Source organism: Varanus komodoensis, unplaced genomic scaffold (assembly GCF_004798865.1).
Source record: "Varanus komodoensis strain SLA01 unplaced genomic scaffold, ASM479886v1 scaffold22, whole genome shotgun sequence".
Lineage (NCBI taxonomy): Eukaryota > Metazoa > Chordata > Lepidosauria > Squamata > Varanidae > Varanus > Varanus komodoensis.
In genome coordinates, this window is record NW_025335606.1 from 21,093,466 (window position 1) to 21,116,449 (window position 22,984).

The 22,984-nt window shown below is 44.8% G+C and overlaps 1 protein-coding gene across 5 annotated transcripts in view; it reads left to right on the top strand.

The window, feature by feature from the left end:
- The first annotated feature begins 1,141 nt into the window (after positions 1–1,141).
- RAPGEF3 (Rap guanine nucleotide exchange factor 3) overlaps positions 1,142–22,984 on the top strand; it is a 72,148-nt gene continuing 50,305 nt past the window's right edge. For 4 of the 5 annotated variants that reach the window (XR_006414848.1, XM_044431276.1, XM_044431277.1 and 1 more), the window contains exons 1-2: positions 1,142–1,638; positions 2,185–2,400. Coding sequence is in view for 4 of the 5 variants with exons in the window: in XM_044431276.1 (XP_044287211.1) it covers positions 1,633–1,638; positions 2,185–2,400 (222 nt within the window). In the remaining variant the exon portion in view is untranslated. Of the gene's footprint in view, positions 1,639–1,668; positions 1,789–2,184; positions 2,401–22,984 lie in introns of those variants that run through there. The other variant, XM_044431279.1, reaches the window with a different exon arrangement.

The following is a 22,984-nucleotide window of genomic DNA, read 5'->3' on the forward strand; positions in this document are numbered from 1 at the left end:
GTTTGAGGACCCCTGCTTTAGACCAAAGAGTAGCCTCTAATTGGAAAACAGGGCCACTCAAATAGATGCAGAGAAATAGATTTTTGCAAGTATCCACTCATGAAAACCATAGGTTAGCCTCAAATCATTCTCTCACAATAATGGGGTTTCAGCCTATTAGACTGTCATCCCCTGGCCACGTTTGGGCCCTGCAGCCAAGTGTGCTTCTACTTTTGACACTCAGCTAAGGAGAAAACCAGCTGCAGGTGACTGGTGTGTGTGTTAGTATTCCCTCCATGTGCTCCTTTAGCTTTAATAATTGGCCCCTTCCACCTCTTGCTTAATTATCATTAACTGAGTGCAGAGCATGAGATGGAAGGAAGGGAATGCCTGTTGTTGTAAATTAGGCCAGATTTGGGGTACTCCCAGAAAGAGTTTATGCCTTTGCCACAGACATCAATAGGGTCTGTGCATGTTTGTGTGCATGTGTGCACGCACAGATAGATGACACGTTGCTGCACTTGTAACCATCCCAAGTGTTCCCACTACTCCTTCTGTCTTCTGTCTTCTCTCTTCCTATGGAAAATCTGTTAAGAAGAAGACAGATCTGCTGCCCAATGCATTCTTCTTGGTAGCACTAGGAGGCTTCCATCTGGAAACACCCTCCATTATATCCACTGAAAAGAAAGCTTTGGCGTACCCCAGAGCGGGCTGGCACCTCATCCTACACGGAAACAGGTCTGCACCAGTGACATAACTGGCCTGGAACAGGGCCATTGTCAGCCTATTCTACTTCTTTGGGTTGCGAGGGAAATCCATCATCCCCACACAGAAGCTGCCTGGAGCTGTTCAGAGGGAGGAGACACAAATTATCAGTTGCAATAATGGTGTTAAAACAGGAATGAAAACAAAAGAGAGCCCCTCACCTCCACCCCCCTCTGCCAGCCAGGCACACACACGCCTTAATATCCAAAGCCCCTTCTTCTAGCTGGCTGCAGCGCGTGAAATGCAAAACTTCAAAATGTGTGAGACCTCCCCGGAGGTAAGGTTGCACGTAGATCTGGTGGGTTTTTGGAAGTGGCTGCGCCGCCGCCGCTTCCTGCCCGCGGAGGAGCCAGAAAGCTCGCTTGCTGCCTGCGTGCTTGCCGTGTCAGTTAACCGACTCCGGAGCGGGTGTGGTGCTCCCAGCCTCTGATGAGAGCCTTTCCAGCTTGCAGAGCCTCTGGGCATGGGGCCAAGCACTCCCCTGGTCGCAGCCTCGGCGATGTCTTTCCTGCTGCTGCGCCGGGATTTCCAGAGGAGGGAAGGTGGAAGAGAAGCAAAGTGCGCGTCCCGTCCCTCTCGCCGTTCCATGCGGGCGTGTATCTTTCCTCGGGACTGTGTGTCAGACCAGGAAGCCAAGAGCAAGATCCTGGTGGCTCCCGCTCGGTGCCAGCGTGCGATCGGGCGTGCCTGTCTGCCCTCAAACGGGTTGCTTGGAAGACGCGCCGGGGCTTAACTTCCCTCCAAATGGGATCCGAGTTGCGTGCCTTGGCGAGCCCGCGACTCGATGATTCAGCTAGCCTCTTCTCCTCCTAACAGCGTCTCTTTTGCCCTCCCAAGACTGCATGCCCCTCCCTGTGCAGGCTTCTCAATGTGGACCCAGCACGGGACATGAAGGTGGGTCGCGATCAGAGCTGGGTGGCCTCTGGAGAGGTCTGCCTCCTGCTTCCCCCAGTCCTTAGCCAGGCGCATACCTGGATGGTGGGAAACTGGGCTGAATGCACTGGCAGAAGGCTGCGAAAGTTTGTGGCATGAGAACACCGGCTGGTGGGTCAGCAAGAGACCTTTTGAATGGGCATATATTTGTATACATGCGATATAGACATGGGTTGTGTGTGGGGGGCAGGTCGGGAATCCTGAGATTCCTTTGGTGCTTGAGAGTGGGAGATCCTGCAATCAGATCTCACGTCTGATATTGCTTCACTTTATGCCACATGGTGTTACTTATTTTACCTTGCAGGTTCGTTGTAAGGAGAGCTGAAATAAAGTTGGTGAAGGACTTTGAACAAAAGAGTGCTGCAAAATGTGTGCAAGCATTATGACAACGCTGTTCTTCCAGAAATTCCTGTGGACAGCTGTGCCATCACACCAACAGAATGAGAGAAGGGAATTCTTTTCTCTCCCTGCTTCCACCCCTAATAGCTGTTTCTTTTGTTTCCAAAGGTGGCCCGGAGTGGGCAGGGAAGGTGGCATGTCGGGCTTTCACGTGGTGATATCTCAGATGTGCCCCAGCTTTCCAGGGGGCTCACAGACCTCATCTTGGACAGAAATCTGCTCTACGTGATTGGGGAAAAGATGCACTTGTTCCGCAGCTGCAGCTACCAAATCCAGCTGGAGGGGCAGGTGGGCAGTGCCCCAAGGATCCAGGGCATCCGATGGGTGAGTAATGATGCCCTGCAGTTTTCAGGGAGCTGGCGCATGCTTTGGGATGGGTGGCTCTTGTGGCTGGGCGGGCGGGCAGGCAGATGGGCAGCTCTGAATGGCAGGAAGGCTTGGGTCCTCAGGTGAGCATGTTGATCTTAGCTCATATGAGTAGCATGTTGGTTATTTTGCCTGGAGCTGGTTCTGCGAGCCAGGCAGCTCTGACTCAATATGCCAACAAACCACTGGTACAAATAGGGCTGGGGAGCACCATGTTCTTGACTCCAGAAGGGGCATGGAGTCATTTTCCATGGCTGGAATTTGTATGTGTGTATCATTTTAGCCAAGAGCTAACAAACACTCTCCATTCTGTCCTCTGAGAGCCTCCAATAACTTCTGATGAATGTCTGCTGTTGAACTTTTTGTTGCTGATCTCAGCAGGAATTTTGTTGGTGCTGGGTCTGCTCAGTTAGTGTATGCTTTCCTTTGCTCCTAGTGAAAGTGTTAGGCAAATGGTTAAAGTTGCTACACACATATTCCTAGTTTATTGGCTGCATTTGTATCCTGCCTTCCCTCAACAGCTCAGGTTTATCCCAGTTCATCCTTACCATGCCAGAGAGAACATGAAAAAGAGAAAGAGAATAAGTGTCATGGTTGGGCAAGGACTTGATTCAGGCCTTGAATTCAGGCCTTTCTGATCTAGGTTTATTTTCTGCTCCAGAGGAAGAAACAAGTAACTCTCCATTGTCATTGGACTCCAACAACAGCATGACCAATGGTGAGGGATTCTGGTATTGTAGTACAATAGCACCCAAAGTTCTGCATTTCTGTTCTGTTGAGTTGCCACACTGGTTTTTGGGCCAAATTCCCAATGCAGAAGCTAGTTTATTATTTAGCATTTATATACAGTTTTTTGAGTATGTATGACCTTTGGTATATCAACTCAGTAATTCTTGCAACAACTATGTAGGTCTGGTCAGTGTTAATTATCATCCCCCCATTGCACAAGCATATGCTTTAACATGTTATACATGCATAGACAGTATCCTCAAAGTAGCCCTGCAAATGTGTAAGAAGCTGTGTGAAGTCACAGTGGGAAACATGGATGGAACAGGAATAAACATGTCCTTCGATGGAAGAGGAGCAATGTGTTCTTTGGGCTTCAATGTGTTCCTGGCCATCCCTCCCTCTGCTTTCTGCCTGGATCTTTTTTAAAGACCTATGCATCCGCATTTGATCCGCATTGAACAATTCTCCCACAGAAGCTTTTTATGCCAGCCTACAAGGACTTCATTACATTTTGGGTGTAACGAAGCAGAACAAGATTGCTTATTCCTTCTTTACACAACATCGAATTATAGATAAAACTGCTCATTTTCACAAGCCTGCTCATACCATATCTGGCATCTGCCACAGAACTTAGATTTCAAAGGGACAGCAACAAACCCAAACCAAAAATAAAACAAAAGCACCTGGGATTTTATTCCCTTTAAAGAAAAAATGTTTCTAGTCCTCAGGGCGTGGTGGTGATGCCTGTAAAAAAATCACAGTCAGCTGCTTTGATCTAATAAGAGTGACTGTGCTCAGGTGTTTGTATGCTTCTAGGCCTGCATGCACCACCTGCCATCATTTGGTGAATGGAGATTGCTTATCTTCTTCTCCCCTCCCACAGGTGATTGGTGCTGTCAGTTTTGACAGCACCAGCCATCACTTCAGCAGGAAGATTCCTCACATGATGAATACCTGTGAGCAAAGATCTCTGGGTTGATGCTAGAGTCATCAAATGGTAAACTATTTGGGTGGGGCAAACAGACACCTTTCTCTAGCATAGCTGTCAGTTAATTCCTCACCACTACTCCTTCCTGCATATTTTAAAAATGTCCTGGGCCCTTGAAGTGGGAAACAGTGGTTGGGAAATGGGTAGGTAGCCCCTTCCTTAGTCCTGATCATGTCCATGGGAAGTGGCTTTCCCTCACCCAAGAGCCCCTGGGTTACTATTTTATGCATTTGTGTTCCAAATATTACGGGGACCTTTCCCTTCACTATACAACACACACAGGGCTTCTCAGCAGTTTAAGGTGGCTCAGTGCTTCAGGTTAAAGCATTGCTGATCCCCTGCCTTTATTACCCCACTCAGTGCTCACCAAGCCCTTGTCTGGCCCTCTCAACATGGGCTGCAGAGGATTTTCACCTGTTGCTAAACAGAGTCCACCCAGAGGTTCCTTCAGGACAGGACTGATGGCCTCTCCCCCTTGGAAGGGGTCAGGGGAGGGAAGTGCCCTGTGTAGCCTTCATCAAGGCCCCCTCCCTTGGCCCTAGCCTACCTTGCAGCACAGTCATGAGACAAAGCTGGTGCTTTGTGCTTCTTGGAGGAAGAGTGGGATATTGGGGTAATGAGGAGGAAAATAAATACAGCCAGCAGTTTGCTTGTAATTGGGGTGAGTGGGCATCCATGCTTGCCTGGAAGTTGTGCTTTCTGAAAGCAAGAGCCTGTCTTTCTAATTCACAGAAGGGCTGTGTTCCTCAACATGGTGTCTGCCAGGTGTGTTTGGACTACAGAGCCCATCACCCTTACTAGCATGACTGAGTTGATGGGGGTTGTAGTCCAACACCCCTGGGGAGTGCTTGGTCAGAGAGGCCTAGCTGAAGAGATGGGTAGATATACTTTGTACAAGCTCAGAGAAAGGCACTCTCTCCTTTGTTATTTCTCAGGTTGTGAACAGTCCAGAGTGTGAGGCTTGCTATTTAAAACAAGCCTGTCATGAGCCTGCAACATACTTTGAACACATACAGGCAGAGAGCTCCTAAGTCCCCAATTTCCAGGTATTTGTTCTGCGGAATAGTCCAGCCCTTGAGGTCTGCATGATCACCAGTCCAATCCTCTGTGCAGGAAATTCTGGAGGAAGGAGGCTCCCCAGGGGAACTCCTGGCTGTTCTTTTTGGTCTGAGGAAGGGCGATGGCACTTTGGGAACAGGAGAAGCCAAACATAGCCAGGAACAAAAAGGGCAGGCCCCAGCTTGGCTGGCTGCCCACACAGGCCGGATTTCTGGCGACAGGCAGGCTCTCTTGTCTCTGCAGCCACAGGCAGGAAAATGGGGGAGGTGACCACCCGCCTTGGAAGATGTTTGGGCTTCCAGAGCTTGGACTGCACTGCTTTGTCCACCGGCTGTCCAGATCTGGTAATCAGGAGAGCTGAACTGTGGATAAAGTGGATAAATGAAAGGACATACAGGATGGGATACCCTGCAGACAGAACTGGGACCAGTGCTATTTGACCTGTTTGTAAATATTAGCCACCTGGATAAGGAGAGACTATTGGTGCAACATGTACCAATGGACAGGATGACCGAATAGATGTCATTCTCAGTTTTACAGAGACTTTTTTCTTGTTGTTGAGGTCCAGCTCACTCTAGCCCATTCTCCATGAACTTTCAACACATTATAAAAATTGTGCATGATTGTATACGTATTTGTATGCACATTTAAATGTAAGCATTTGGACACATGCACATCCTGAGCAAAGTATCTAGCTTTGTTCAATTTGCAAGTGTATGCATGTTATCAAATTTGTTCAATGAAATGGTGCAAAAATATACTAGAAGTTCAGAAATATATGGATTCCCAAGTCCAAATTTGCTTTGAAAAAGTCCTTGAGGAAACAAATTTCTCACATGTTCATTTGGGTTTAGGGTTACGTTCATTTGATCAAGCAGGTATGGCGAATTCAGATGTTGGCTGGGTAGTAGTGAGGCATAAAGATCACAATATACAAGGGCTTATCACAAGTAAGTGTCATCCTAGAATTCTGGATGCATCCTTTTTATGGCAGAGACAGGCAACTGCAGGGGTCCGGGGGCCATTTTCATTGCAGGCTACATTCCTTACATCACTGTGCCACCAAGTTCATTGTTGGCAAGCAAGAAAACAAACAAGGACAAGTGATCTGCTGCTGATGTTCAGTGGCAGCATGCTTCCTCTTCCGCTTCTTCTTTTTCTTGTGGGGAGGCAGTGTGAATTTTATCAATGGGCAGTAGGGGCCATGTGTTGCCCCTCTCAGTCTTATGAGGATGGCTGTTGGCCAAAGGGTGTACTATGTGACCAAAAAGTAGAAACAGAGCACCAGCCACAGCTCAAAATGGTGCTTGCTGAGCATCTTAAGGTGCAGTCCTGGCTGGCTGGGGAGTCCTGGGAGATGTAGCACATTTTTCTGTCTAAACATGCTAATGGGAAATGTCCTAGTCGATGAACCACAATGTTCCTGGTCAAATGTTGCCTTTCCCAAGAAGTGAGGTAGTAGCCTTGGGCAAGCCATTGTGGAGGGACCACTGCTCCATGGCCGAGCACATGAATTTCATGTGGAAGTTTTTGCCTTCAATGCTTATCATATCAATGCTTCAATGCTTTGCCTTCAATGCTTCAGTGCTTATTATGTCCATATCTGTCATTTGTTAGCAGGTGATAGAAAAGATTATTCTCTGCTTGGGACTCTGTAGAGCTATTGCCGGTCCCTGTAGACTCAAAGCAGGCAACATGGCATGGCACCCCTGGTACCCCTCCCTTAAATCTCTCTCTCTCTCTCTCTCTCTCTCTGTTTTACCAACTGCTGGGATTTCAGGGAAGGAAGTTTCTATTGGTGCTGAAAACAGTGGGACCAAAGGAGTTAGCCTTAGTGGGTTGGGGCTCAGTACCTCATACTCAGGATTGTGAGCAGCTAGTGTTTCCTTTTGTATGCCTCCCATGGCAGCCATTTTGTGGTGATGCCCAGTTTTTAGAAAAATTACCAGACATTGCCCTGACCTGAAAAGGTTGCCTTCACCTGGTGGAAATGGACAAATAGTCCAACCTGTTCCATGGCAGTTAAAATATTCTGCTAAGCTTCAGTTTCCCCATCGAAAAGATACAGGTAATAATACTGGCCTACCTCAAAGGAATGCTGTTAGGATTGCTCGGAATGTGTATAGAATCCACTTGAGAATTGCTAACAAATGCAAAAATTACACTTACTATTTCTTAGGAGAGGGGGTAGTGTGTAGGAGAAGTTTGCCAGTGCCCCTGGTGAACTGCTACTTATGAATGGTTTGCCACTGCATGTGATGACCACTGCCCCATAGAGACACTTAAAGAGTCTTCTGTGGGGTGGCCATGCAGTGTACCCTGTCCTTTGATAAAGCAATCTAATCAAATGAATGGAAGGCAGGGCTGTCCATGGAAAATTGCTTTGCAGTTCTGTGGCAAAAGGGATACAGCTTTAAAACACAAGAAGTAGTAATGTTATGACTGGAGTGGGACCAACCCAGCATATTTTTTCTGGGACCCAACAATGCTGGGAAACCCATGAACAGGGTACTAAGGAAATAGCACTTCTCTGTTATTTGCCCCCAGCATCTAGTTTTCAGAGGTATACTGCTCCTAACCATGGAGGGTCCATTTTGCTTATTATGATTAAGATATAGATTTGACCTTCCTTTGTGACTTTAAAATATGGTATTTAAAAAATTGCAACTAAAATAACATTTAAAATTCATGCAACAACAATGACAACAGTGAAATGAGGCAACATCATGACTGATCGCAATTAAGTACAAGCTAGCAAAAGCCTGAATAAAAAAGTGTAGTTTGAGGAGGCATTTAAAACAAGCCATATTCCCTGCTTTCTGCACTATACACAGGGAGGGTGTTCCACAGCATCTGTGCCATTACTGAGAGGATGCTTTTGAGATGTTGTTTTTTCCCTTGTTCGGATGAAATGCGCTCTAAAGTGCTGCACAGGGAATTCTAATTGAAAGTACTAATCATGATACATCACTTGTAGGGTTGGTATTAAAGAGCAGTCTAACAGGGACAGAGCCCCAAATCTCCGTGAGGTCATCTGCTCCACCACACTGCTCTCCAGGGGCATTTACTGAATAAGGCCACCAGGGGTCTGCTGCATCTGATCCTCCTGGATTAGCTGGGTTTTTGCCCACCTGTATTTCATCCTCTGCTCCTTGCTTTTGAATCTTTGTACTTGTGCTTTTTTTCTTAAAATCAAATTCCCTCCTTTTCCTTGTCCATGCATCCCTTTTTAGGAACAGGAGACAGGCTCTTTTAAAGACAGCACATCATGTAAAGACACTAATTTACATATGAAGAGGATATGTAAATCAGTATATGCAAATCTGTACCTTTTTTTTGTCCTGGGGCCTGAACCCATTGAATCTTGCATGACCCACAGGCCTAGGAGACCTCCCGCTCACTTCTTTGCTATTGCATGACCTTTTCTGTTATTGCAAAATGTCAACAGACCCGAGGAGGAGGAGGCGGGGGGGGGGGGGGATTTACTGCAGTGGACTCTTGAAAATCAGTGCAGTTGCCTCAGGGGAAGAGAAAACTCTGGAGCTAGGGAAGCAAAGGGAACATACGTAGTGTTGGGTTGGACCACGGGCCCATGCTATCCATGTCAATACAGCCTGCTTCATCTTGCTCCAGTTCTTCAATGTTCTCCAGCTCTTCTGACAGATCTTATAGTTGGGGATGCTTGTTGAAGGATGGTTAATGGAGAGGGGGGTGTTTCCTACAGGAACAGAGTGGGTAGCAGGAAATGCTGAAAAGCAAAGAAACATTGCTTGCTTGTATATTTAAAAGTCTGTAGCCAGCCTCATTTGGCTACCAGACTGGTGTAGCTTCTTAATTCAGATTCTTAACTGATTCCTAATAGGTTGCTTGGCAAGCAGGTGACTCCTGATTGGCAAGAGTGCTGAATCAGTTCATTTTCAAAGCAATGTTGTTCTAGTCTTCCCTGGTTAAGAAACAGGTTCAACTAGTCCCCTTTTGGCCAAGGTTTCTTCCCCTACCACCATCCCAGGATATCTTGCATCTGTGATTGCAGATTAAGTGCTATCTGTCCAGGGTGTGATGTCAAAGACGTTCCTCTGCAGTTTCCAAAACAATGGAAACTATATTTTTATGGCACCCAACAGTTGCACATCTGTGACCCTGATCTGCACATCTGCAGTCTTAGTAGATACTCACCTGCCCTGATGCAAAGGTAAAGTAGAGAGAGAATAAGGCTGGTGTCTGTCCTCTTTGCAGTCCTGGATATCTAGTTTTAATTGGGTTATTTCTTAGGAAAGGAAACCAAATTAAATCCCTGCTAGAAATTCTACCAGCAGCCTACTGTTGTTTTCTCTTACAGTGTTTGGTAACAGTGGGGGTGGTTCTGAAGCAGAGGTGACTTTTGTCGTCCTGGGCAAATGCATTTGGGCCACGTGTCCTTATCAGAGAATGTGGAGTCCCTTAGGACTCCACATTCACTGCAAAAGAATATAGCCGCAGATGCTGACTTTTCTTCACAGCATGGGAATAAACCAAACTTTCCACTGAACTAGCAAAGTGAACTTTCCTAAACTGAAATGCATTTGAACAGGATTGGATTAGGACAGATAAGACTCAGGATTCAAATCCTCTGTCAGCTGTGATGCTCTTTGGGAGAGTTTGGCCAGTCACAAGCTCTTACCCTACATTGCAGGGCTGTTGTGTGGATAAAATGAACTGGAGGGAATGGATGACATATGTCAGAGCTGGGCAACCTGGTGCCTTCTAGATTACCATTGGCCATTCTGGCTGGCACTGATTGGCATTGTAGTCCCAGGATGCCTGGAGAGTCCTAGGTTGCCTATGCCTGGCAAATGAGATGTTGAGCTCCTTGGAGAAACATGTGAGCAATCAATGAGAATAAAAGAATATGTGAACTATAAAATTGTGTGTGTGCTGGGTATATATTGATGTTGAACCATGATCACCAGCAAGGCAAGAGAAGTAGTGGAGTCTTGGATTGCATGTCCTTTTGTAGCAGGGTAAGGAAAATATTTATTTTTGTGCTCACCTCCCCTTAAATCCTTAGATTGTCACACAAGCTGAGTCACAAATGTCCTGAGCCTTTCCTTCCCAAGTCTAAAAAAATAGCAGACAGTTTAACTTGGCCTGGGTGGAGCAGTGGTGACCACATCTGAAACCCACTGAACTAGAAACCAGATAAGCTCTTGCAGATATTTTCTTTTCCCGGTCAGCAACCTGGCAGCTCTATTTTGTACCAGCTGAAGTATCCGGACCGTTTTCAAGGGCAGCCCCACATAGTTACAGTAATCCAACTGGGAGGATCATCCTTAACAAGGAGACTTGGGGGCCAGGTTCAGAAATGTGTGGGAAGCAAGCTTTGGTTAGCTGTAGTAACTGATTAAACAGTAATTTTAATTAGATATGTTCAGCGGGTGCTTTGTTGCATTGTTGTTCAAAGCTTCTAGGCTTCAGCAGCTTAGATGTCTAATCAATTAACACATTAAGGGTGGTGCATACTGCTAGTTTCAGAAGTCTCTTTTTCTGTCTGAACTTGCTTGGAATTGCACCTTTAATCAAACTGGGGTCAGCAGCAGAAGCTCCCTGTGCCAATTTTGGCACACTTGCATTTGCTGCCAATTTAGAGTGGAAAGTGGCTTCTGTGCCAACAGGAGTTTGCCAACAAGCAACTCAAGATGTGGATTGTGGCTTAAGTGCTGTTCAGCTGCTTCAAACACGTGTGGATCCCTGCCATATTTGTTCCATTGCAATGCTGAATGGTACGGATAACAAGAAACAAATAAGTCACTAATAGAGAATTAGATGGTGAGTGCTGACATAATGGAAACAAAATGGGGACAGTGAGAAATATGGTAGAGGCATTGGCATGGCCAGAGCTTGTAGCAGAATAAAACGTCTCTAAAGAAAGCCATCACTGGAGAAGACCCTAATGCTGGGAACGATCGACAGCAAAAGAAGACGGGGACAGCAGAGGATGAGGTGGCTGGATGGAGTCACTGAGACAGTGGGTACGAGCCTATAAGTGGACTCCAGGGAATGGTGGACAAGAGGAAGGCCTGGAGGAATGTTGTCCATGGGGTCGTGATGGGTTGGGCATGATTTTGTGACTAAACAACAAAGAAAGCCAACCTGCTGAGCAAAACACTCACAAAATGCCCAGTGAAGTTCTGAGCGAGGAATGTGTGTGAACTGCAAAATAAAAATTGAAAACTAGGGGAGAGGAATGGAATACTCTGCTTGACTTCCTTACAGCTTAAGGAAGGTGGACTTGTCTGGCTGACAGGATCTCCAGACAGGAGCATTTCAGGTAGGTGGTAAAGGTTGCACTGCAACATTTTGTTGCCTGGCAAACTTGGGTAGCTGTGGGCAACGTGAATAAGCTCAGCCTCAGAAAGGCGTTGGTTTTCCTGTAGCACAGTAAGTTAATTTACCTGGTAGATATGTGGCATACAACTATGTGAAAGTGTTGATAAGTTTAGGAAAAGGCTGCTCCAACTGCACTTCACTTGGGAGATTGACTCACCTATGGATCTGGGACAATCCATTTGCCTTTCCAAGCATTATCTTGGCAATGCAGGAGGTTGCCCAAGTTTCCTGGCAGGAGTGCCTGGCACACCTGCCCACCCAGATGGTGTAATAGTTCCTGAGATTGCAGATTAGGCAGGCCTCTCTCCGCTAGGCCTCCCATGACAACAGCCTTTGAGCTTTTCAGAACTGGGAAGCGGAGCACTTTTTTTAAAACTCTGTTTGGAGGTCAGCTCCCTTTACTGGTTTGCTACATATTCTTTTTCTTCTGGCTAGCATATGGGCCTAATCTGACCTGCCTAAGTGCAGTCTACCCCTTCTGGCTTCCTCAGATAGTCACCCCTCCTTTTCCTACTGACTGGTGCTTTCCAGCTTTTGCAGTCTTTCCCCTGTCACACCGATTCGATTCGCAATTCAGATGCTCGGAAATCAGTTTCTTGTCAGGGCAAATAGGTTTATTTACAATTGAATGCATGGATCCATGGGTGCCTAAGACAGGAACCCCCCATGTTAATTTCCTTAGGGTTATATAGAATACACAAAAGGGGAGTAAATACAATACACAGGAAGGTGATTGGCTACAGGTCACAGCACCATAAAGAAAAGTTACATTTCACTCTAATTAGACGCCTTTGACAAGCCTTCTAAACTAAAGTTGCCTTGAACAGGCTGGCCAAGTTAGGTAAACAAGAAGGTTACATGTGTGACCTTACAGGGTTAGGGAGGCACTTCAGCACGCCTATAAAACCCAGAGGTTGCACTTTGACAGTTACCCACTAATGGAATGGGGTCATCTGGTCTTCACCACCAGACACCGAGGCATCTTTTGATGTGTTTATGGCAGGGCAGTGGGGTGGGATGGTAAGAATTGCTTTTCTGAGTACACCCCGACCCCCTTTCCAAAACGTTGCAATGTCTCTTTTAAGCCTAAATTACTGGCAGTGAGAATTTAAAAACTAAAATAGGTTGGCATTTTGGCTCCGGCCCTTTTCATTTTCAGCCCTGCTCTCCACAAGGATGTGAGTAACTAGAACTTTTCCAAAACTGAATTTGGCCCTCTGGCTGAAATAGGCTTACTCAATAAAGCAATGGTGAGTGGCACACTTCTGCAGGGGCAGTATTTGCAACTGAGCAAGTGCTGAAGGGTTGGCATTAGCCACCCTGAGTTCTTTGAGAAGCAGGTGACATATAAATGGGATGATTATAGTGACAATGACAATAATGAGAGTGGCCCCATCCACTGACCAAGTGCCACACTAACTGAGGCACTCAGGTGAATGCTGACTGGTATACAGAAGTGAGCCACTGAGGTGCACAACAGGGGCTCTCAGAGGAAGCGTCTGGCATTAGCATTTGGTACCTTCAGGTGGCTGCCAGAGACCCAGCAACTTCCACAGGGCCCACTGCTGATGTCTGCAAGCAGCACTGGGATGCTGGGGTCCAGCTGCCATTTTAACTTCCCACAATGCTGCTTGGCAACACCTGAGTCCCACAGTCCCTTTCCCCTACGTCTGTTTTCTGATTTCCTAATGGCTAAACCGAGGATGCATGGGTTTTATTTAATCAGTTCCATGTTTCACTGATGCACAGGGGTGTTTCTTTCTGTTGTTTGCTCTTTGACAGAATCCTGATGTTTCTTCTCTTCAAAAAAAGTATACAAACCGTGTGCTACAATTTAGTTGCTCTGTGTAGGTTTCCTGATGCTCTACCACGGAGGCTGAAGTGACATTACAGTTGGCAGAAAGACTGAAGAATTACCTAATGGACTTTATACATACAGATCAAAATGGCTTTTTACCTAAAAGACAAATGAGGAACAATATGAGAATTATTTTGGATATCTTAGAATATTATGAAATCCATTCTGAAAAACCAATGGCACTATTGTTTTTTGATGCACAGAAGGCCTTTGACAATGTTAACTGGCAATTCATGAAACAACAATTAGTTCAAATGGAATTTGGTGGAAAATTTATTAATGCAATATCAAGCATTTATTAAAGACTGCTAGGATAATAATTAATGAAGAACTCACAAACACTATAGATATTCAAAAGGGCAAAAGAAAAAGGATGTCCTTTATCACCATTGTTATTTATACTGATTTTAGAAGTTTTAAACAGAAATATTAGAGAAGACATAGATATTAAAGGTGCCAGAATCAGAGATGAAATTTATAAATTACAAGCATTTGCAGACATCTTAGTTTTTATCTTAGAGGAGCCTTTGGTAATGACACCTAAACTTTTTAAAAAGATAGAAGATTATGGTGAAGTTACCGGGATGAAAATAAATAGAGAAAAGACGAAACTGCTAGTGAAAAATCTTACATTGGAGCAGAAAATGACTTTGATGGAACAAGTAATCTTCAAATTGTTAAAAAGGTTAAATATTTGGGAATTTTTCTTACAGCCAAATGTACTACATTGAAAGAAGATAATTATGTTAAACTATTTAAGGAAATTAAGAGTGATCTGGAAAAATGGGCTAACTTGCAATTATCGTTGTTGGGAAGAATAGCAATAGTTAAAATGAATATATTACCAAAGCTTTTATTTTTATTCCAAACAATTTTCATAAAAATTGATAAAAATTTTTTTGATGATTTAAACACCCAAATTTTGAGATTTGTATGGCAAAAGAAGAAACCAAGGATTAAATTAAAAATGCTTCAGGAGGCCAAAAGGAATGGGAGTTTTGGCCTTCCTGATTGGATGTATTATCAAGCTTCTGTTTTAATGTGGTTAAAATAATGGATAACATTAAGAAATAAGAGAATCCTTTATCTTGAAGGGCATGATCTACAAATGGGTTGGCATGGTTATATGTGGTATGAGAAGTGTAAGACACATGGTTGTTTTTTAAATCATTACATTAGAAAGTCATTAATGTCGGTGTTGGAAAAAATAAGCTGTATACTAAGTTGCCAAGATGGCTTTCTCCTATGGAAGCTCTTGTATATCCAAATGCATTGAATTTTGATATGATTGTGAGATATGATGATATTTTGGATAATGATAGAAAATGGAAACCGAATCAAGAATTACAAGAGCAGGGTACTGATATTTCTTGGTGGCATAAGGTTCAAATACCTTGGTGGCATAAGGTTCGAGATATGTTAAAGATTATAAAATGTGTGGGGTTTTTTTATAAGGAATTAACATTTGATCAAATGATTTTAAAATCAGATGGAAAAAATGATTAAAAGACTATATAATTTTCTTTTGGATATGGGAATGGATCCATTGCTACAAGGATCGCTCGGGTGAGGAAGGAGTTAGCTTCTTTGCACGCTTCTGTGCTCACACTGTTCTGCACCTTGTCCATAAGGCTTTGCCTGCTGCTTTATCAGCCCGCTAAAAGAAAACAGAATGAATGAACCGAAGAGGAGGAGTCCAACCCACACCTTTTCTTCATGGTTTTGGTGCACAAGAATGTTGCTTCAGGGAGGGGCAGGAATGTTTCTGTGCAAGTGCCACTTAGGCATCTCGTGCTCTGCTTTGGCATCTCAATCAGCCCTTCTGATCTCTGGGTTGTGAGCTGACATGACAAGGCCTGTGCGGAACATGGGGCCAACCTGTTGGGCTCAGTAGGCAAGGCCCCACACTCCCCAGCCTGCTGGAGGGGTGTTCTTGAGCTAATAGCCCTGGGCCTGAGGCGTGTTGCTTGCTCCAAGCAGCTGGCAGCCATGGCAATATTTGCTGTGTAAACATGTTGAGAGGTTGGGGCCTGTTTGTACTGCATAAAAGGGGAAGTGAAAAGCCCCAGCAGAACTGGGGCAGAGTATTCTGAAAAGGCATTCCTGAAAACCCAGAAAGCAGTTGTGGTTTTCCGTGGTCTTCCTGTGAATGGAAGGAACAAATGTGAGCCAGAACTTTAGCCATGGCCAGCTTAAAGTTTTTTAGCCCTGAAATTCATTTGCCACAGCTGGGTTTGGACCTAGAGGTATGTGTAAAGCATACACATATACATGCCATAGCAGGGTGGCTACTTACACAGGTCTGTATAAGTGTATATTGATTTGCATAAAAATTGCACGTACTAAATTGATATGCATGGCAACACATTTGGAAAGACGGCCTATAATTTTTATGACATATTCAATACAATGGGAAATATGATAGCTTTGTTGACTGCTAGGGTAACCACTTGTGAACCACCAAACAAGACAATCCCTTTTTGTAAACATTTGCCTATTCTAATATATATGCATGGGTGCTATTAAGAAATAATATACTGTATATCTGTTTAAATGATATTTCAGCCTACTGTCCAGGTGGTGTTGATGAGCAACTTCAAGGGTCTTGCTGTTCTTTATCTTGGCCCAGGCAGACCTTCAAATAGAGGACCATCCTCTGTCATCTGTAAAAGAGGACACATGGCCACTCTGCTTGTTCAGTCTGCTGTCCAGGCACTTACTATTGATGGGCAGTATCATGGCCTCTGCAGTTCCAACTTCTGATGTTTCTTTATTTTTAAATGGAACCCAAGCCAGAGAACTAGCTCTTCAAGCAGAAGACATCTTTAGATGAGGATTGCCCTCCACAAAGTAAGATACCAGGCTACTTTAGCAGTATAGCAGCTGGTGCTATGAGCTGGATGTGCTTCTACCACTCAAGTGTTCACACTCTTAACGCTTACCCCACAGGGCCAGATGGTGGAATGGGTATGAGGTCCTCCTCCTCCGCATTCATTTCTTTATTATTATGTTTACATACTGCCCTCTAGCTGGAAAGGCTGCCTGGGGTGTTTACAGAGTTAAAACATATAAGCAAAGATAAAAATAACAGTATCACAATAAAAAACAATAACAGGAAAAACAACCCCAAGACAACTAGTCCAATTGGTACACAGGGTACAGCATCAGATACAACCCTATCAAAACTACCATCTTAACTATTCAAATGCCTGGAAAATAAATGGGTTTTCACCCAGCGCTGAAAGGAAGAAAGGGTAGGTGCCAAGTGAACCTCTCTGGGGAGTTTTTGCTCCACTACTGGGAAGGAAGTGTGCTAGAGCAATAAAACTGAGACAGAACATAGTTTTGATATATTTGTAGAAGGTTGGATGGGAGAGACACCCACAGCCATTCTGTTCTGGACCGGAGTTGTCCCTGCAGCTTAATGGACCAGCATGGAGTTTCAAGGCAAGGTGTGCTGAGTTTTCTGCATAGTTCCTTTTCCCAAAGAGCCCTCAATGGACTGAACTTTGTCTTTGTAGCAGCCACATCTTTCCATTTTTAAATAGGCCCAAGACTAGATCTGGATTCAGGTCTTAAAGATCCTCTTATTGTAAGGTCCCAATGGACCTGCACCCACTCTAGAATAAAATATGAAGGACCTGTGCCTACTCTAGAATAAAATAATAAAGAAAAGATGCAAGTACTAAACACACATTTAAAGTCTGGTTTGGCCCATCATTAATGTCTGGTTTGGCTTGTACTATGAGGAGAATTCTGGGACAGAGACTAGCATCTGATGCAAGAACTCCCTTTGTGGGGTTTATTATTCTTTATTCAATTGGCACATTTGTATCACACTTTTTTCCTCTAAGGTCCCCAAGGCAGTGTATGTGATCCTCTACTTATCCATTTTTATCTTTTGTAAAATCATAGCAGAGTTGGAAGGGCCATCTGGTCTATCACCCTGCTGTTGCAGGACACCAAGTTCCACCATCTCACTCAGATGGCTGTCCAGTTTCTTTTTGAATGTCTCTAGTGTGGGAGAGCCCACCACCTTTCGAGGTAACTGGTTCCACTGTTGTATTGCTCTGACAGTGAGGAAACTTTTTCTGATATCTAGCCTAACTCTGAGTTGTCACAACTTGAGTTGATTATTCCATGTCTTACACTCTGGTATCTACGAGATCTTGACTTTTCTCCTTGTGACAGCCTTTGAGGTACTTACAGATGGATATAAAGTCCCCCCTCAGTCTTCTATTCTCAAGGCTAAGCATGCCCAGGTCTCTCAATCCCTCCTAATAGGGCAGTGTTTTCAAACCCTGGATCACTTTTGCTGCCTTTCTCTGGGTCCTTTCTTATTTTTCTTCATCTTTCCTAAATCATGGTGCCCAGAACTGGACACAATATTCCAGATGAGGCCTGTCTAGGGAGGAGTATAAGGGAACTACTGCTTCTCATGATTTGAAAGTAATATTTTTATTAATGCATCCCAAAATAGTATTAGCCCTTTTTGCTGTTGCTTTGCATTGTTGGCTCATATTTAGCCTGTTGTCCACAGTAACTCCAAGGTCTTTTTCTTTTTCAAAAGCCTCCAGAAATAGACTAGTCTGAGGGTCTTTGACTGGCCCAAAGTCATCTGATGAGCTTCACGGTCAAGTGGGAACTAGAACTCGGATCTCCAGAGTCCCAGTTCAGTCCTGTAAACTGTGCCATGCCAGATCTCAATACTTTTTGGCTGATATTGCAAGGAGAGCTCCATCTGGAAGGCAAACTGGAGTCCCCTTCATCAGATGTAGGAGATGCCATCCCTAGCTGACAGATACCTAACATCGGTACAAACCAGGGAACAAGGCTTATGTGTATCAGCAGTGGGCCCTAAAATGAATAAAAATGAAAAAGGGGTTATACTATTTGGGCTTTCTCTGTGGTGGTGCCCAACTTATGGAACGCGCTCCCCAGAGAGGTCTGCCTGGTGCCGTAATTATTTGCTTTTCGGTGCCAGGCCAAGACCTTTTTATTTAAACGTTATTTTAATTGTTGATTTTATTTATTGATTTTAAAAAATTTTTGCCAGGATTTTATGTATTTCTATTGATTGTATTTATTTATGGATTGGAAGCTACCCCGAGGCTTATGCGAATGGGGCGGCATATATGTTTTCCAAATAAATAAATAAAATACTATTTTGCAAAACCACAACATGAGAACAGAGTGACTGATTCACAATGGGAAGATAATACCCAGGTCTTCCAATTCCCAGGCCAGCACTGTTAGCAATATACCACACTGGCCATCACTAGTTTATATATTGTGGCATGGGGTGATTGGGTGCTGTTCCACCATATTACTGGTGTCTTATGTGGCCAGGGCAGACCTAATGCAAAGATGACTTTTAAGAAACCCTTTAATGGAGCTCAATGGAAGGGAAATGTCTTGCTCTAGCTGTAAGGCTGAAGTAAAGTTCCAATGTCTGTGGGGTGTTGGTGTGAATTGAAGGGGTATGAGCTACTCTTCGGTGTCATCCCGAGTCTCCCATTCATCTGTATATCTAGCTTGCTCTGGTGTATTTTTCATGACAGTGGTGCATCTTTTGTTCTGCAGGTGCAGTGGGGCTTCCCCAAATCCTGAAACCCCTCTACAGGCAGGGTTCAAGTATAGGATTGTATCTTAAGCTACTGGGGGGAAATTCACTTGCCCCTCTGTTAAACAAGCAAGGGAAATGTGGAGAAAATGTGCAAGTTTCAATAAGTGAAACTTTCATAGACATCTTTGTGGCATGCCCGCACCTCAGGTTGTTGCCCAATTAAATAAAGTTTAGTTGATTACTTGTAAGTGGTTTTACTGATTAGGTCTGCATGTTAATTACACAATAGTTCTGTTGGGAAAAGTCCTTTCCTTTCCTTTCCTTTTTTTTTTTTTTGCTCATCATTTTGACAGGGGCATTTTCACTTGTGAGCAGGAAAAGGGATAGTACTTCTTCTAAAATAATGCCTGCCTTGTGCAGTTTACACAACATTGTATTAAAAACAATTCTGTACTTCTTTTTCTAAGTTGCTGCCTCAGCTGATTAAAAACCTGGACTGACTAAAATATTGCCATGCTGACTGATGCTTAAAGGAGTTGAAATACATAAAATCTGGAAGGAGCCATGTTGCTGCCCCCTGATTAAAAGTATGTTTAGCTTTTTGGATCACTTGGGAAAGAAATCATCTGATGAGAGTGCTTACTCAGAAGTAAGTCCCACTGGGTTCAGTGGGGTTTACTTTCAGCAGGCTGACGAAGTTTTCAAGAACCCTTGGAAAGGAAACTTGGCAAACAGAGCTCTTGTTATTGAACCACTTCAAGGTTGCAATATTTCCACAGAACTTCTTCTAGATAGCACTCAACATTCCAGCCAAACAAATGCTTGCATTTGGTGAGCTGGAACAAAGTATGGAACAGTTAGTCCCTGTTGCTAGATGCCATTTGGCAAATCTGGTCCATTGTTTCTAATGAGACAGTATCACTGGTCTAAGAGGTTATTTTGGCACTCACCATGGGACATGAAATTCACTGCTTTATCATTGCATGATGGTGGGGCTGGATCTGTTCACAGGGCTAGTGCCTTTAAATATATCTGTCTAGCAACTATCTCTGAGTTTCTGGTGTGTAGTGATTTGCCCTAGTTATGGTACCTTTACTTTTCTTTGGTGCCTATTTAGGGTTGGAGCCAAAATGTGTATGAGCAAAGATCTGTTTCTACACTGGGAGTTCCTTACCCTCTCCATCCTTCTACAGTTCTCCATGTGCACCAGATCTGTTCTGGAGGGACCCCCAACCTTTTGGAGTAGATTGCGGGAGAGACATCCACTCCTCCCATGGTTCCTTTCCCTTGGCAGAATGACCCACTGAATACAATTCTTAGTTCCCAGCTGATTCTCCCAGCAGTGGCTGAGTCTGTGCCATGGCCAAATTTCCAAGGATGTGCCTGTCCTGTGCCTTCCTCACTGGGGTATATCGTATAGCAAAAGCATCCGCGGCTGAATTGACTGGTGTGCTCATCCCTCGGTGTCCTTTGTTTGCTCAGTTGGAATCACTTCCGAGTCAGAAAAAAAGATGTTCAGGTGAGTTACAGCACCTTGAAGCAGGCTGTTCTAGTGTTTTGTTATGTTTTTGTGGAAGAATTGCAGATCCATGCTTCCAGAATGTAGTTCGTAGGTCACTGTTGTAGTTTTTGGATTGCTTCCAGTTGAACAAACCAAGGGCATTGACATGCTTAATAGAAAGGAAAACTTCTTGTTCTACAACTCAGAATTCTTAGTCTGAATGACATTAATCCAGAGAAATGCATAAGCTCCCAACCACTCTCACCTTTGGGTCATTTTTGAAGGATTTTTCCTTCCCAGCATTCCAGACATCTGTTCTTGACATCTGTTTAACTTCACAGCTATTGATGAGGGCAAAATCTGAAATGTTTAGCAGAAAATATATGTTAATTACTTTGTTAGTCTGTCTTTCTGATTTATCTGTACTTAAGACTGCATCCTGAATGAATCTGAAGCACTTGGGAACTGGGTCTCCAGTAAGAACTATGCAGGAAAGCATGGAATTCTGAAATTCCGCATTTGGGGTATACAGGTGTGGCAAATGGGAAAATGTATGGTGTGTAAAATATAGATTCTGAGAGTTGGTGTGATGTAGTGACCAAGGTGAAGGGAAGGCATTCTAATTGGGTGTGTGTGAGAGAGAGAACATAGAAACATAGAAACAGAACTAGTCAGAAGGGGTCTCCTGTGCCATCTAGTCTGACCCCTGGCTCCAGCCGCCACCTCTCACAACATGCCCACTATATGCATGCCCAGCCTATCTTTGAACACCCTCACTGTTGGGGCCTCAACAACCTCCCGTGAAAGCCCATTCCACACCCTCGGGGTCCTAACTGTCAGGAAGTGCTTCCTGGCATCTAAAGTGAACCTTGGCTCCCTGAGATTTGCTCCATTGGAGTGCGTTCTGCTTTCCTCTGCAGGGGAGAACAGGTCTCTACCCATCTCCATGTGACATCCCCTCACATACCTGTATGCCGCCAACATATCCCCTCTGAGTGTCCTCTTCTCCAGGCTGAAGAGACCCAGTTCCCTCAGTCTCGCCTCGTACCCCATCCCCTGCAAACCGGCCACCAACCTTGTGGCCCTACGCTGCACTGACTCTAACCTGGCTATATCCTTCCTGTAATGAAGGGCCCAAAAGTGAGCACAATACTCCAGTTGTGGGTGCACCAGAATCATGTAGAGTGGTAGTAATACCTCTCTCGATCTAGAAGCCACACTTCTGGCTATGCAACTAAGGGTGGCATTCGCCTTCTTGACCACCGCATCACACCGCTGACTCATGTTTAGCCTGCAGTCAACCAGTACCCTGAGGTCTCTTTCACAAGTGCTGCTCTCCAGCCACTTGTCCCCTAACCTGTGCTTATGACAGCTATTCCTATGCCCCAAGTGCAAGACCTTGCACTTATCCACATTGAACGCCATCCTGTTGTCTCCTGCCCACTTCCATAGTCTGTCCAGATCCTTTTGGCTCTGGAGTACCTGCTCCTCAGTTGTGGCCACTGCTCCAGTTTTAGTGTCGTCTGCGAATTTGATCAGCAGACTGTTCACCCCTTCTTCCTTGTCGTTAATGAAAAGCTTAAACAGGATCGGCCCCAGGACAGAGCCCTGGGGGACCCTGCTTGTTACTAGCCACCATCCTGATGATTCCCCGCTACTGGTTACTTTCTGCTTTCGGTCAGTCAACCATGCCCTAATCCACCGGACAGTGCTTTGGTGTATCCCAAAACTCCTCAGTTTCTCCACCAGGATATCATGGGGCACTTCGTCAAAGGCCTTGCTGAAATCCAGGTATACCGCATCCACTGCATCCCCTCCATCTAGCCATCTCGAAACCTTGTCATAGAATTCCACAAGGTTTGTCCGGCAGGACCTGTTTTTGCGGAAGCCATGTTGTGTGGCTGTCAGCCTCCCTTCCCTATCTAGCATCACTAGATCGATCTCTATTATGAGCCTTCCACTGTTTTTCCTACAATGGATGTAAGGCTAACCAGTCTCTAATTCCCCATGTCCTTTCTACTACGCTTTTTGAAAATGGGGACCACAGATGCCACCCTCCAGTCCTCTGGAACTTCACCCGTTCTCCACGAGGTCTCAAAAATGGAGGCCAGCGGGCGTGAGGGAACCCCTGGCAACTCTCTAAGTACTCTCGGGTGTAACCCATCAGGGCCTGGTGCCTTTGTAATGTCCAATGCCCTGAGGAGCCCCTCTGCTTCTAGGGAGTGACTCTAATCTGTGCCCCTGAGTCCCCAGCTTCATCTAATCTCCTATGCAGGTCTCCCCCGTCCTGCTTTGGGGAGAACACAGAGGCAAAATAGTCATTTAGCATCCGTGCCTGTTCCCTCATATCAGTCACTGGATCTCCTTCCTCCTTATTTAGTGGTCCCACCACTTGTCTCCCCTTCCTCTTCCTATTTACATGCTGAAAGAAGCCCTTTTTGTTGCTCTTGATATTCTTGGCAAGTCTCAGCTCAT